The 15,453-nt window shown below is 38.5% G+C and overlaps 1 protein-coding gene across 12 annotated transcripts in view; it reads left to right on the plus strand.

The window, feature by feature from the left end:
- Positions 1–15,453, plus strand: part of STAU2 (staufen double-stranded RNA binding protein 2) — a 309,920-nt gene that overhangs the window by 158,811 nt on the left and 135,656 nt on the right. For all 12 annotated transcript variants that reach the window (XM_070382255.1, XM_070382251.1, XM_070382254.1 and 9 more), the window contains one exon: positions 7,162–7,469. In XM_070382255.1, the coding sequence (XP_070238356.1) occupies positions 7,162–7,469 (308 nt within the window). The remainder of the gene's footprint in view (positions 1–7,161; positions 7,470–15,453) is intronic.

Here is a 15,453-nt window from a genome sequence, read left to right on the forward strand (position 1 = left end):
TCCAGTTCTAAATTGGCAAACCTCAAAACTAGGTTGTGGTTTAAGATAATTGATGCCTATTAGGAAGCAAGACTCTGTCTTCTGAGATAGTATCAGTACTAAACAAAATGTTCTGTCTGATCAGAGGAGGAGTATAATTCTAAGTCCTCAGCTTTCAAACCATATACAAACAATTGACTTTCTTCTTAACATTTGGTGAGTCATCCTTGATAGTATCTGCATTGAAACAGTCATACATCTACCCACATGTCGTAAATCTCAATCAGAAGAACCCGTCATCACTGTTTCTGCTCTTTTTTTGCTATGAAAAATCTCACTGAGACAGAAGTAGATGAATATTGTTGGGTACTTGAGTATTTATAAATAAAACATTTAGTCCAGCAGTATTGTGGCAAGATTCAAGCTGATTTATGGAAACATACAGTAAGATTTTTCTTTTGAAGCTTTGGTATAAAAAGTGACAAGTTCATTTTATTAAGCGATAGCTAGGTACTCATTCCATGGCTCAGTAGTAAAGAACCTGCCTTCCAATACAGGAGATGCTTGTTCAATCCCTGGAAGATTCCCTGGAGAAGGAAATGGCAACCCCCTCCATTATTCTTACCTGGGAAATCCCACGGACAGAGGAACCTGGCGGGCTACATTCCACGGGGTCACAAAAAGTAGGATATGACTTAGTGATGAAGCACACACAATGCATTCATTCAATGGATGTGCATAGAAACTCATTTTTATAGACTAACATTAACCGCTTGTACCAGTGAAGTGACGTTATCTTTCTTACTCCTTTGGTTTGCCCTGTTGTTCTGATACCCCTAGTACCAGTTACTACTCATTTATGTTCTTCAGCCTCTCAAAGAGTTACGATGTTAGTGAACATCAAAAGGCAAGGTTCTGCTAAGTTTGCTGATCTATACATATGATAAGACCTTTTAAGAGATCTCAATTCAGAATGTCCTCTTCAGCCCTTCCAGTAAGAACTGGAGCACTGGGAAAACGCTGTGGGAGGCTAGAGGGTTTACACACCCATTTGAGAGAAGCATAAACCTAGTGGGGAAAACAAGTAGAAAGGGCACCATGGCCTGGCATTCCTCATTTGTAGGATGTCACTGTCCCTGGCACATTGGGGCTTTTAAAATCCTGTATGACGTCATATAATTTAGGGAAGATTTTGGTGAGGCTATCTCTGGAACATCTAAGAACAGCCATGGTGGCATGGATCAACTGTGGAGCCAGTCTGGGTAAACTTCACATGTGGAGTTCACTTCCTGGATTAAACCTGGGTGTTTAGAACTGGCTGGACTTTTCACTTTTTTCCCTCTACTTGTTCTTTTAGGAAGTCATTTAATGTAATGTGTCCAGACTCTAGTGATAGACCACCTGGAGTTAAAATCTAGCATTGCTAAACATTACCCATACCCTTAGCTGTGTTTCCTGACTTTTCTGTGCTTCAGTGTTTTCATCTATAATCTAGAGAAATAAAAATCCGTTTCATGTGGTGGTTGTGTGGATTAAACGACATATGCGTGTAAAGTGCTAGAATAGTGCCCGTGTTGTCTCTGCAGTGTAGCTGTGTACAGTGGTTACAGATTGACAACACCAAGATGGGAATATTAAAGGCCACATCAGGGACAAAAGGTAGATGATGGAAGAACGGTTCAGAACATCTTCAAATAGAGGGTGAAAAGAACAGACGTTACAAGGCTGAGCAGGGGAATTCTTTTCCAAGTCCATGAGCAAAACTGAGTTCAGAGCCAACAAGAAAGAAGGCATGGGCCTACGGGGGTCACATGAGAGAAAGTTTATCTGTGCAGTAATCAAAAAAATGTAAATTAATAGAACAACAAAATGTTGTAGAGTAATAGTAATTATTTAGAATAACTAAAGCCTGTTTTGACAGATGTGTAAGAAAGCAGGTTTAGTCACACATTGCTAATAGCAGTATAAATTGAGATGGGTGGTTTTTCAGGAGACAGTGGAAAGTCCTTAAATATGTATACTTTAAATTACTCGTTTTATTGTTTTTATTTATTTTTAGCTCGGCTGAGTCTCCACTGCTGCACACTTTTTGTAGTTGAGTGAGTCGCTGCAGAGCATGGGCTCCAGGTGCACAGGCTTTCAGCAGTTGTGGGGCTTAGTTGCCCCATAGCTTAGTTGCACAGGCTTAGTTGCCCCATAGCATGTGGGATCTTCCCGGACCAGGGATCAAATCTGTGTGCCCTTCATTGGCAGGTGGATTCTTAACCACTGAACCACCAGAGAGTCCTTAAATTACTCTTTGATTCTTGTTTTAGGTCTTTACCCCACTGAAAAGTGACTTAAATTTACAACAGAAAGAACCTAAATGAATTGTGACTGATCCAAACAGTTACTAATATTCACGTTGAAAATCATTCAGTAGTTGACTGCAGACATCTACACATATCTTTACTCTCTCTGTGACTGTTATATTAGTTGATCTCCATAGAAAGGAATCTTCTTTATTCATGAAGTCAATTCAGGCTTTACAGTGGAATAAGGGAGCCTGTACCCCACATAAGTTCTTCTGCTGTGATGTAATCCCTCTCCAGAGTGCTGGGAGAGCATTTTTGTTGCTTGATAATATTGCTATTGGCAAGCCCGTTATTGCTATATAATAACATTGCTGAAATAATGCTCTTAGCTTCTTGATTTCTTAAATTAAGTGTAGAATTTAGAGTCATACGTTAAGTTATCCTTTAAATAAGAATTGTGTCTGGTGTTGGTACACCTAGTGAAAAAGTAATATGTCATCTCACTTATCAAATTGGCGAATGTTTTTTGTTGAGATAAAATTGAACATAAAACTGCACATACATGTCTAGTTTGATCAGAGTTGACATATGGCTGTTTTTACCGCATTTCTGACACTAACTGTGTAGGGATTCTTTTCCTCCATAGCAACCAGTTCTCCAACTTTCTGGACACTAACAGGGTGTCCTACAGTTTGGTTCCTTTGCTCCCTGGAATCAGTGCAGACCCCACAGATTAAAGGCTCAGGCTCACAAGATGCCCCACTTTGCTAGTCACAAGCCCCATATTCCCATCTGTACTCCTGACCGAAATGGTGTAAATTCAGGGGGTTCCCACAACCGTCTTCTCAAGTTTGATGACTTGCTAGAACAGCTCACACAACTCAGGAAGATACTATCATGGGTTTATTATAAAAGATTTAAAATGAAAGCCAGAGGAAGAGGTAGGTACACAGGGTGGGGCTCAAAAGGAGCTGGAGCACAGAAGCGTCTGTCCCAGTAAAGCTGGGAGACACGACCCAAACTCAAACAGTGTTCAAACCTCCTCGTTTATGGGCGTTTGGGGCAGTTCCATTATGTAGGCATGATTGATTAAACCATTGGTCACACATGAAAGTGAAAGCGAAGTCGCTCAGTCCTGTGCAACTCTTTGCAACCCCATAGACTGTAGCCCGCCAGGCTCTTCTGTCCATGGAATTCTCCAGGCAAGAATACTGGAGTGAGTTGCCATTCCCTTCTCCAGGGAATCTTCTAAACCCAGGGATCGAACCCGAGTCTCCTGCATGAGAGACAAATCCTTACCATCTGAGCCACCAGGGAAGCCCTCAAATCTCCAACCTCTCTCACCTCCCCAGATATCATGGGGTGAAGCTGAAAGTAGCTTTTTTCCCCTATTTTTATATTAGATATTATTATTTTAAAAATCTTCGCCACTTATCTATACTAACAGCAGTGGCAAAGGTTTTTTAATAATAATATCTACTACTGAAATAAGAAGGAGAAACTTTCACATATTTGTATGGAGGTGTGAAATTGGCACAACTACTAGCGTTTGTACCAATTTAGAGCAATTTATTAGTGTAAAAAAATGCATTTTCTTTGAAATAGCGGTTCTGCTTCTGAGTTAAGGAAATCAATTTTCATGTGAATAAAGATGTAATTTTAAAAAATGTGTCCCCCTGTGTTGTTTTTTTTAAAAAGGAAATAAATTAGATGTCCAACAATACGAAACTGTTTAAAGAAACAACTGATATAATGAAATTTTAAGCTTAAAGTTATTAATGAAAGTACATAGTTTTATAAATAACAAAAGGATCATGTTGTATTTCTGTCTTTTAACTTGTTTTTTCAATTAACAAAAAATGTATAGGAAAAAAGACTAAAAGTATATGTTTAAAGCAAAATGTTAAAAGTAGTTTACTCTGGCTAGTGAGATTTATCTGTAATTTTTCCCCAACGCATATGTTTTCTTTTTAATTTTTTTGTTAAAAATTTTCCTGAATGTAAAGCTAATACAAAGATAAATTAAATCCATAAAACATGTGTGTGTTAGTTGCTCAGTCGTGTCCAACTTTTTGAGACCCCATGGACTGTAGCCTGCCAGGCTCCTCTGTCCATGGGATTCTCCAGGCAAGAATGCTGACTGAATTGCCATTTCTTTCTCCAGAGGATCTTCCCTAACCAGGGATTGAACCCACGTCTCCTGCATTGCAGGCAGATTTTTTACCATTTGAGCTACAGGGAAGTCCTTTAAATCTGTAAAATAGGATGATATTTTATGCTGTATAATTTATTTATGTATTTATTCATTTGGCCATGCCATGCGGCATGTAGAACCTTAGTTCCCCAAGCAGTTTCAAACCTGTGCCCCCTGCAGTAGAAATGTAGAGTCCTAACCACAGGAATGTCAGGGAAGTGCCATATATAAATTATTTTTTAAAGCAACCCCTTTATGTTTTGGGCTTCCCTTGTGGCTCAGCTGGTAAAGAATCTGCCTGCGATGCTGGAGACCTGTGTTCCATCCAATGAATGGTAACCACCCACTCCAGTATTCTGGCCTGCAGAATTCCATGGACTGTATAGTCCATGGGGTCACAAAGAGTTGGACATGACTGGGCAACTTTCACTCACTCGCTTTATGTTATAACACCATCAGGGTGAAGTTCCCTGGAGCTTGGCCCCTTCCAGCCCTCCACTTTTCCTTGTTGCAGTCCACATTTCCCCCTTCTTGCTCCAGGGCAGAGGCTCCCAGGTCTGCTGATCCCTGTGTCTGTTCGTGCCTCCCCTGCCTTCAGTTCTCTCCCTCCTGGGCCCAGTTCTCCTCGTCCCTTGGGATGTGCTGACAGTACCATCTCTAGGAAGCCTTTCCTGAGCTCCCAGTGCTTCTCCCTTCTCATTCCCACTGCTCCCCAACCCGTCTCTGCAGAGGTACCTGCCACACCATGATATTTATCCCTTTCATTTTCATCTGAGAGACTGAGGGTGACTTGAGGTCAGGACACTATTGGTTAGCACGGTGCCTAAAACCTAACAGTAGGAGGCTAACTGGTGTGTGGGGGAGGGTGTGGGGGTGTGGGGGGGAGGGTGGGTGTGGGTGTGTGTGAGAGAGAGAAAGAGAGACTGAACAATAGAAATAAGGATGTGATGAGATCAAACAAGCCAGAGTATGGGGAGAGGTGTGACTATATTTGCATGGGTGGAACATGGGGTCTCCATGAAGATTTTAGTAGGATGGGGAGGAAAGGAGGAGCCGGAGCACTCAGGGCCTCATTTGTCATCTGAGGGATTCTGATTTGATGTGTAAGTGATGGAGAGCCAGTAAAGATTTTAAAGTGAGAGAATGTCTAGCCTTAGCATTTCCTAGGGTGTTGTTATTAATGTTACATGGGAAGCCTGGATATAATATGAATCTGGGAAATCCTGGCTTAAACCAAGTTAAATGGATTTCTGTTCTTCTGGATTTCTCAGAGTTTTTACTGTGCTAACATGCATTTTTAATCCTCCCAAAGGGATGTTTGTGTGTGATATAATTTGCAGTATTTCCCCCATGTATTTATCATGGAACCCTTATATTTGGGGATTATGGTATAGACCCACTTTGGGAAATGGACAGCGGGGAGAGCAGCAGTGTGAAGCTTTTAGTGATGGTTGCAATAGCCCTGTCAGAAACACTGAGGGCCTGAGTCAGGAGGTTAGTGGTGGGAAAGGGAGTGGCAGGATTTCTTTCTCAGAGCACATTCTCCAAAACTGGTGATTGATCAGTAATTTTAGAAGATGGTGTCATGATTTGAGAGTCATTAATATCTGATCCAAAGATGTTAGAAGAAGCATGTGAAATGTGGTTTGAAATATCTCTCAGACAAATGGAGGTCAAGGGAAATATGTTTACAACTCTGCCAACTGATGACACAGCCCCAGGCTCACTCCTCTTGATGTTAGAATCTGCATATGGCCTGACTTGGGCTAATACACTTGATAAGCTGACAGGGCACATTCTAGACTGCACATAGTGGCTACTTGTTGGTGAGTGAGTCAAAGCTGGTTGCCAGGAGTCTAGGTTGGGCAGCTGAGCAGATGGATGGTGGTATCATGTTGTTTAGTCACTAGGTCGTGTCCAGCTCTTTTGTGACCCCATGGACTGAAGCCCACCAGGCTCCTCTGTTGAAGGGCTTTCCCAAGCAAGAATACTGCAGTGAGCTGCCATTTCTTTCTCCAGGGAGTCTTCCTGACCCAGGGATCAAACCCACATCGCCTGCATTGGCAGGCGAATTCTTTACTACTGAGCCGCCAGGGCAGCCCTATCATGATGAGATAAGCCAGATAGGAGACAATTTGGGGGAAGAAGATGCTCTGTCAGTTTTTAACATGTTCATTAGGTAGAGTTGACAGTGGGACATCCTTGTGGAGAGAGGAATACCAGCAGGCCATTGGATGTATGAGTTTTTTTGCTCAGATAATCTGGACTGACCCAGCCATCATTTTACCTCTGTGTCTCAACTGCTGCATACGTTAGGGATTTAGTGTCTCTTTTATGAAATCATAAAATATTAAATTGCAGGCTGAAGACCGTACACATTCCTAATCTTACCCCCAGTGCACTTCTACACGTCAGTAACCCATCTTCCTCCATAGCTTCTCCACCACATATGCTTCCCCTTGAAGTCACTTTTGTGATTTTTTAAGCCAATGATTTTTAGGAATATTGAAACGTACATTTTTCGCCTCCAAAGAGGGGACTGCAGTTGCCTTTGCAAGTATGGGGAAGACGGGTACTTAACGATGTTTTTCATTGCCTTGTTTCATGTGAAATCCTTGAGTCACTAATGCTCTAACATGTTTCTGTTTCACTTATTTTAAGTGTAATAACAATGTTCCTTTATTTTACTTATAGCTCCAAAAGGAATTCTTCATTTGTCTCCTGATGTTTATCAAGAGATGGAAGCCAGCCGCCACAAAGTGATCTCTGGCACGACTCTAGGCTATTTGTCACCCAAAGATATGAACCAACCCTCGAGCTCTTTCTTCAGTATATCTCCCACATCGAGTAGTTCAGCTACAATTGCCAGGGAACTCCTTATGAACGGAACATCTTCTACAGCTGAAGCCATAGGTTTAAAAGGAAGTTCTCCTACTCCCCCTTGTTCTCCAGTACAACCTTCAAAACAGCTGGAATATTTAGCAAGGATTCAAGGCTTTCAGGTATGAATTAAAAGCAAAACCAAGAAAACAAAGCACTTCATTAGCCCCTAGTCCTCCATCTCTCTCCATCAGAAAGCTCATTCTTGCCTGCTAGCGTGACTTCTGTGCCACTTACATTGTAAATCATTAGGAACACGGAGGACAGAAAAACGAGCCATGTGCACATGCCTCATTTTAAAGATTTTTCATTCTCTCCAGTAATTATTTTTTGCTGCCTGGCTCTCCTCCATATTCTTTCTTCCTCCTCTATTTTTTTTTAAGACATTTTTCATCCTCTGTTCTGTCTTCTGATTGGTCTCAATTGGGCGCATCTATTCCCTCCACTCTGTCCTCCCAAGTAAAGATCCTGCCTTCATACATTTGGTCTTAGTATTTAACACTAAGTGCTCCCTCAGTTTACAGTAAGGTTGAGTTTTTCTAATGCTGATTTTACTGTCATAGCAATTTTCAACTTGGCATTCTGTTGCTAGTAATGATCCCGAGATGCCACTAAGGTACAAAATCCTGGAAGCCTGTTGTCTTAGGAGTTCATTAACCATGGTGTTAGAACAGTAATAAATGCTTTCTAGCTCTTTGAGGCATAAAAACATGTATTGTTTTACTGGATTGTGTTTGGAACCATCTAGGGTAGCACCTACCTCAGATGGTACCAATAATTCTATTTCATCGGGCAGTCTACACCTAGCTTATAGGCCCCTTGTTGTGTATAAGAATTTGGGGCTGGAAACTCTCCCCCTCCCCCATTTAGTCATTGTTTCCTTTTGGAAAAAAACAAACCACAATAATCCTCTGTGGGTAGATCTTTTAAAAGAATTGTTAACTCTAGGAAGAGGAAATACTTGTGTTTTGACATCTTAGTTGCCTTGAAAATCCTGTACTGAACTGTAACCACTTGACTGGATGAACAGCAGCATGCCTGTGTGTAGAAAGAACAGACTGTCCCCGCAGAGTTCACGATTTTCACACCCCTTTCCATCTTAGTCTTACTCCCTAAGACCAAAAACTGTAATTTCCTTTAGAAATGCTCTAGAAGGTCTGTATTGTCTAAAATGATCATGTATTTATACATTTTTTTCAAATTTAGATATGAGAGAAGATCATGTGGTTGAGGGGGTGGAATTTTTGCATGTTTTTTTTTGTTTGTTTATTTCCCTTCACAGAAACCTGATTCTTTCCAATCTCTTGCCAGGTAGTGGTTAGTGTTTTTAATTAGATTATTAATATGAAATCTAAAAAGCTGTTACCAGTTTTTGGCTCTGTCATCTGAAATTTTAAGCATTTAATTTAAAAATTAAAATTTTAGGGTTTGTTTTGTGGTTTACCTTAAGAATAATAACTCACTATTTAAAAGGACCTTCATTCACACAGTTAAAGTCCTGCAGAAAAAGAACTAAGCAGTTAGTTCTATCTATATTGTGCATGGATGAACTAGAAATAAACTGTGATGGAAAGGAATTCACTGTTTATTTACAAATCTAGTTGTCTAAAAATGTCCGAAAGTAATACTACATTTGGATTTTTATAGAAACAAAGCACAAATTGATTCAAGCTCTGAATTGAGTTTTTTGCTTGGAGAAGTTACTGTGGTAGATGTTCATTTAGCTGCCAGAAGAACTACTTAAATTTTTAAATTTGTATTTATTTGTTAATTCTTGGCAGTGACAGCAACTGTAATTTTAAAATAGTTTTGCTTTAGTCAAAATGTAGAATCTGTTACTCCTATATTTGGGCTGACTACTCAGACCCTTTTTTTTTTCTTTTAAAGTTTATGCTGAGATATTACACTCTTATTTATGGACAAGTTAGTAAACATTTCCAAATTGTGTTTGGTGATTTTTACATACTAATGAATATAAGCAGATGGTTTGAAACATTACTGTGCTTCTTTGGTCAAATGAGCTTGATGTTGATAAGAAATACTGTGTTGCTGACAAGCTGCAACCTGCAGCTGTGCAGTGAACGGACTGTGGGAAATGGCTCCATGCCCTGACAGGTGCCCAGCACATCCTCATAATGTCACAGTAGAAGAGTCTTTGTGGTTAAGAGTTTTAAAGCCTATTTCTTTATAGGTAACTTTCTCAGGTGTATTTACCTGCTAGAAAAACATGTAGGATTGTTTCTATTTCTTAAATGTTTTAATTGGACCATAGTTTAGAAATGATAGGGCCAGCTTGTTACGGATTCCATGCTATTGTGTTATTTTTATTTCTGGAACTTAAAAACAATAAATTCTTTCTCTGTGTCTCAAGGTTAGTACTTTTAAAATTTTGTTATTGTACACTGAATAGATATTATTGCTTATTGAATATTGTATAAACTCTTCTCTGGCCTTCTGTGCCCATTGACATTTGATTTAAGCCTACCAGAGCCATTGTATGTGACAGCTATATTGTATTAAAAGTAAAAAATATATTAGTGTACTGAAAACTATGTTGTTTTAACTTTAAATTTTTTTTCATTACCCACTCTTTAACTGAAATTTGAGTGACAAAAAGCTTATTTGCTCACCAGAATGCAAGTATTAAGCACATCCTTTCCCTTAAGTCTATAAAATAATTAAAATTATTATACAATTAAAGTTATTATTAATAAAGCTGGCTCCGCAGGTCAGAAGATGACTGAACACTTGCATATTCTCAATAATTCTTTTATCCTTGCTTGGGCTAACCTAAAGTTTTTAATCACATTTTAGATGCAAGCTTTTGGATTTCTATCATAAATGAATATTTATTTTTTGAAGTTTTATTTAGTATTTTTTTTTAAATTTTCTTTTAGAACTTGAATGTTATTGACTTATTACTTTTTAGGAAAAAAAAACTTTATATCAGCAGTTCTGTGAACCTCAAGCTTTGTCCAGCCCAGTTAGTATGCTTCTTTAACTTCTATGCATTTCATGAAAATTCATTTGAAATACAGGTATACCTTAGTGTCTAGGGTTCCTTGGTGTGTACTTGATACTCTCTCATTATAATGCCAAAATGTTTCAAAATCATTCAGCTTTTTAAAGAAAATTATTATTGAGGAGACATTTTTGAAATGCTCATCAATTTTTGAGCTGAAGTAGATTTTGTTTCGTTGTGTTATAATTTACATTATTCTGAGTTTTTGCATCATAAATATGTTTTCCCATACTAATTATATTAGAAATCTCTCTGTATAATTAACTGTAAGCAGTTTCATTGTTTAATTGAGTCATTAGAAAAATTAGACTGGAAATTAAAATGAATTATTTTAGTAAATTATCCTTTCTAGATGGGTTTAATTTTAATCTTTTAGTCTGTACCCTTCCTTGTGATTATCGTCCAGTGAGCAGTATTGTTTTTAAAACCTCCAGAGTGAAATATAAAAAACTAGATTTGTCTTTTTCATATAAAGAGTGTAAAGAAAGTACTTAGTATCTTAGTTAAACCATATTTAATTAATTTTATAAAAATCAGGGAATGTTTTACTGGACGGGGTGCCTTTTCATTATTGTGAGTTTTAGATGTTGGTGTGATTTTTAGCAAGATGAGAATGTCAGTAGAAGGCTCAGAAGTATCTATTTAATTAAAAACTTTCTTTTCAAGTACAATTCAAACATAATACCTTTCAATTAATATGTCTTCTTTTTTGAAGTTTAGTATGATTACAGCAGGTTTCTTTATGATTATGGGCTTCTCTTAAAGGCATGAATGACATAACATATTTCAACAGTTTGGTCTTAGTACAGTTTACACTGAGATGGGACATGGGGAGTGAGGCTTACCCAACTCGAGAATCAGTGTTTGTTCTTTCTCTTTTTTCTTATTTTCCCTATACCTCACTTTTTGTAATCCATGTATTTATAATCAGAGTTTTTTTGATTTATAATCAGGCTGTTTGCGGCTAGTTTTTTTGGAGTAAGGGGTCCATTTTTCAAAAACCAGTATAAGTAAAATTTTGTAGACTTCTAATAGGAAAATATGGAGAAATAAATCATGCATGGGCATATACTCCTCCACTTAGAAATGTTTTCCCCCATTTCTAATTTGTCCTCGAAACATAACTTACCGTGTCACTTCTGAGCCCAAATTTTCATCTACACTGTTAAACAATGTATATAAAGTGATGAGAAATTACCGAGTACAATGAGCAAAATACATTTATGGGTTTGGCATGGGGTCAAGAGATTTTGCTGATTTATGGTCACTTCCTACAAAGCCCTCTTGGATTTAGCCTCAACTTTCCAAAGACCTTGGAGAAATTGGAAGAATTCTCCTGAAGTCTTTGGTCTTCCTGTGGTGACGCTAAAACTCAGGTTTGTTCTTCAAGTGGGCAGCCTGTTATCTGCAAACTGACCTGTTGTCTGGTTTCTTCAGAGTTTGATATACTTGGCCAAAACCTCAAGGGCATACAAACTGTCAATACGTTTCACATAACTATAGTTTATAAAAAGCATTAGAATTACATATCAGCTCACTTGGCTGAAATTTCCAAATATTTAGAGAAAAATATTACATTTGAAGAAAGAAATCCTGATGCCTATAAAAACATAGTGTGATGAATAACAGTTAAGAATCGATCAATTCTTAAATAAAATAGTCCATTTGTTGTTTAGTCGCCAAGTCGTGTCTGACTCTCTGTACCCCATGGACTGTAGCCCGCCAGGCTCCTCTGTCCGTGGGATTTCCCAGGCTAGAATACTGGAGTGGGTTGCCATTTTCTTCTCCAGGGGATCTTCCCGATCCAGGAACTGAACCTGCATCTCATGCCTTGGCAGGCGGCTTCTTTACCACAGAGCCTCCAGGGAAGCAAAATAGTCCAGTACTACCATAAACTATTCAGGACTAACTCCACCCTGAATCACTGCACAGTGTAATCAGGGCAGACATGCTCTTGAGCCTTGATACACCAGCATATACACAATAAGACACACTTCAAAGAAAGAGTAATACTTAGAAGAGCTGTCCTAACACAGTGACTTTGATGTGGATCTGAAATGAGCCACTGATGTGCAGAAAAAAATAGTTGTCATTATGTGTCATCCCCAACTAGAAATATCTGTAGCCTTTTTTGTTTGTATTGCAAGAGATTTCAAGAATTCTATTTGAAATTATTTGAAAAGCAATAAGCAGTTATTTCTTCAATCAAGTTGAAGAAAAGGAAATTATTTTTCATCTAAAGGTGAATTTCATTTCTTTTTGCTAGAAATGGTTGGCAATGATGTGATTTTTTACTTAGTAACAGAAGATTAATTGTAGTACCCATCATGTACTACATCATGTCAGGTTGATGTATATATATATATACATATACATATGTATATATATATATACACCTATTTTTTCTAAGTCATGTTGAAATGGTCTATTTTCCTCTCTTCAGCATTCAGCTACAGCTGAAGTTTTTTTTTTTTTTTCCATGAATGACAGCATCTAAAATTTCAAATGTACTGTTCTTTTCTCATCCAGGACAACTCTTGAGAAAAAGAGAGCAGTATGTGGAATGCTGCCTGTAAAGATATCTGCACACTGAAAAAAAATACTCTGACATGCCAGGGGTATTAGAAGATACATGAGTAAACAAGGAAATGAAACTGACATTTATTGACTGCCTTGTTATGTATCAGATAGCGAAAGAGGAATTACACACATTATTTTATGACACAGCAGAAATGCCAGTACATTTTTGCTTCTTGCTTACAAATCTTTATTTTAAATCCAACTATTGTGTAGTGTTTGAAGCCTGATTCCTGAAGGTAGGATTAGTGTTCATGGTAATCTGTGGTCTTTGGTTTAGTCATAGATTGCATTAATAAATTTATTTATGCCTTCCACCCTGGTGGCTCAGATGGTAAAGAATCTGCCTGCAGTGCAGGTGACCCAGGTTTGATCCCTGGAGAAGGGAAGATCCCCTGGAGAATTCATGGACAGAGGAGCCTGGCAGGCTATAGTCCATGGGGTTGCAAAGAGTCAGACATGACTGAGCTACTAACACTTTCACTTCTTTTTTCTTTCATGCACTCCACTGTGTACACAACTGAGTCTGAGTCATTTAAGAGTTAATTCTCTTTTGAGCTGGAAGGAACTTTAGATTTTATTCAGAGAGATAACTTTATGATGTAAATACACATTTGCGGAACTGCATAAATAAAACATCCTATTAGTAATGCAGGTTACTCATGTTCACATAGAGAATTATTAGTTCCTTCTAATCCCTGGGAGATTTCAGGTTCAGGGAAGTTCTGTCTTCACATAGTCTCATCAAAAAGCAGATTTAACTGTTAGAAGTAAGAGATGTTTGAAAAGCTTCTAAAATGTTTTTATCTGTAGTAGTATTTTTTAAAGTACAATAAAAGTTCAGAATCAAGTCCTGTAGTACTGTGGTCCCCAACCTTTTTTGGCATCGGGAACCGGTTTCCTGGAAGACAGCTTTGCCATGGATTGAGTAAGGGCTGGTTTCTGGGTGATTCAAGTACATTGCTTTTATTGTGCACTTTATTTCTCTTATCATTACATCAGCTCCACCTCAGGTCATCAGGCATTAGATCCCAGAGGTTGGGGACCCCTGCAGAGAACATTTGAAGAAACAAGGACTACAATTGGAGAAGAATACACAGTCCACAACTTCAAAAATTCTAGAAATAGTAGATAGTACATTAAGAATAGTTTTCATTAATTTCAGTATGTATGTGAAGAATAGATGGATATGAAGTTAATTCATTTATAAAATATTATTGAATGGTAGAATTGATTTAGTTAATAAATAAATTGAATATTTATTTATTTAATCACTCTGGGCAGATACTTAATAAGTACCTACACATGCCAGGTAGCATACTAAGCAGTGGGCACAGGAAGTGTTATGGTCAAATTGGGGTCAGACAGGAAAATAAAATCAATACACAGAAGATTGGCCATTATTACAATTGTGTCCAGTTTCCAGGGATCAGTTTTTGAACATAGTGTGACAATTCAATTAAAAAATTACATATTTGTAGTAAATATGTAACCTGCTACAATATACTGCAGGCAATAATGAAATGCCTTCCTCATGTAATAAGTGTCATTATAGGTGTAATATGGTAAGTGATCGGGGGAGGTGTGGTCAGCCATGTAAGAAAAATGGGTGGGAATGAACAGCTCTGACTGATTGAATTAGGAAGAGTTCATAGCAGAGGGACTTTTGAATAAATTTTAAGAAGTACATAGAATCTTAAGGTGAATTCTAAGAAGGAAAGGAATTGTAGGCAGAAGGAGGTAAGTACTTGAGACATAAAAGGGCATGTGCTTTAGAAATGCTTAGAATTCAAAGCGGAAGTGTCAGCAAGGAAGCTGAAAAGACGTGTGTTGCTGAGAATTTGAAGTTAGCTGTTAGAGACCACCAACTTCTTTTTTAAAGGATGGTGACATTGGTTTTTTATTTTAGAAAGATAATTTTGTAGGCATGTGGAGGAGGAACTAGACAAAAAAATGATTGGTAGCAGAAAGACCAATTAGAGTGACTTTGCTTGAATTCAGTGGAAAAATAGCAAAGATTGAATTAAGCAAAGCTAATGGTTGTTGGGGCTTCCAAGGTGGTGCGGTGGTAAATAATCTGCCTGCCAATGCAGGAGATGCAGGAGACTCGAGTTTGATCCCTGGGTTGTGAATATCCCCTGTAGAATGAAATGGCTACCCACTCCAGTATTTTTGCCTGGAAAATTCCATGGACAGAGGAGCCTGACGGGCTACAGTCAGTGGGGTCGCGAAGAGTCAGAACAACTGAGCTATGAGCACACAGTGGTTGTAGAGGAGTGGGGCGGAGGTGCACGTGTCCATGGTACAGATAAGAGGATTAAATGGTCTCTTGTGCTGACTTCTGTGAGGGCACTTTCACTGGTCTGATCAGGAGGGAAGCTAGATTCAATGCACTGAAAAGTGCTGCTGCTAAGTTGCTTCAGTCGTGTCCGACTCTGTGCGACCCCATAGACAGCAGCTCGCCAGGCTCCCCCGCCCCTGGGATTCTCCAGGCAAGAACACTGGAG

The sequence above is a fragment of the Bos mutus genome, chromosome 14, assembly GCF_027580195.1.
Source record: "Bos mutus isolate GX-2022 chromosome 14, NWIPB_WYAK_1.1, whole genome shotgun sequence".
NCBI lineage: Eukaryota > Metazoa > Chordata > Mammalia > Artiodactyla > Bovidae > Bos > Bos mutus.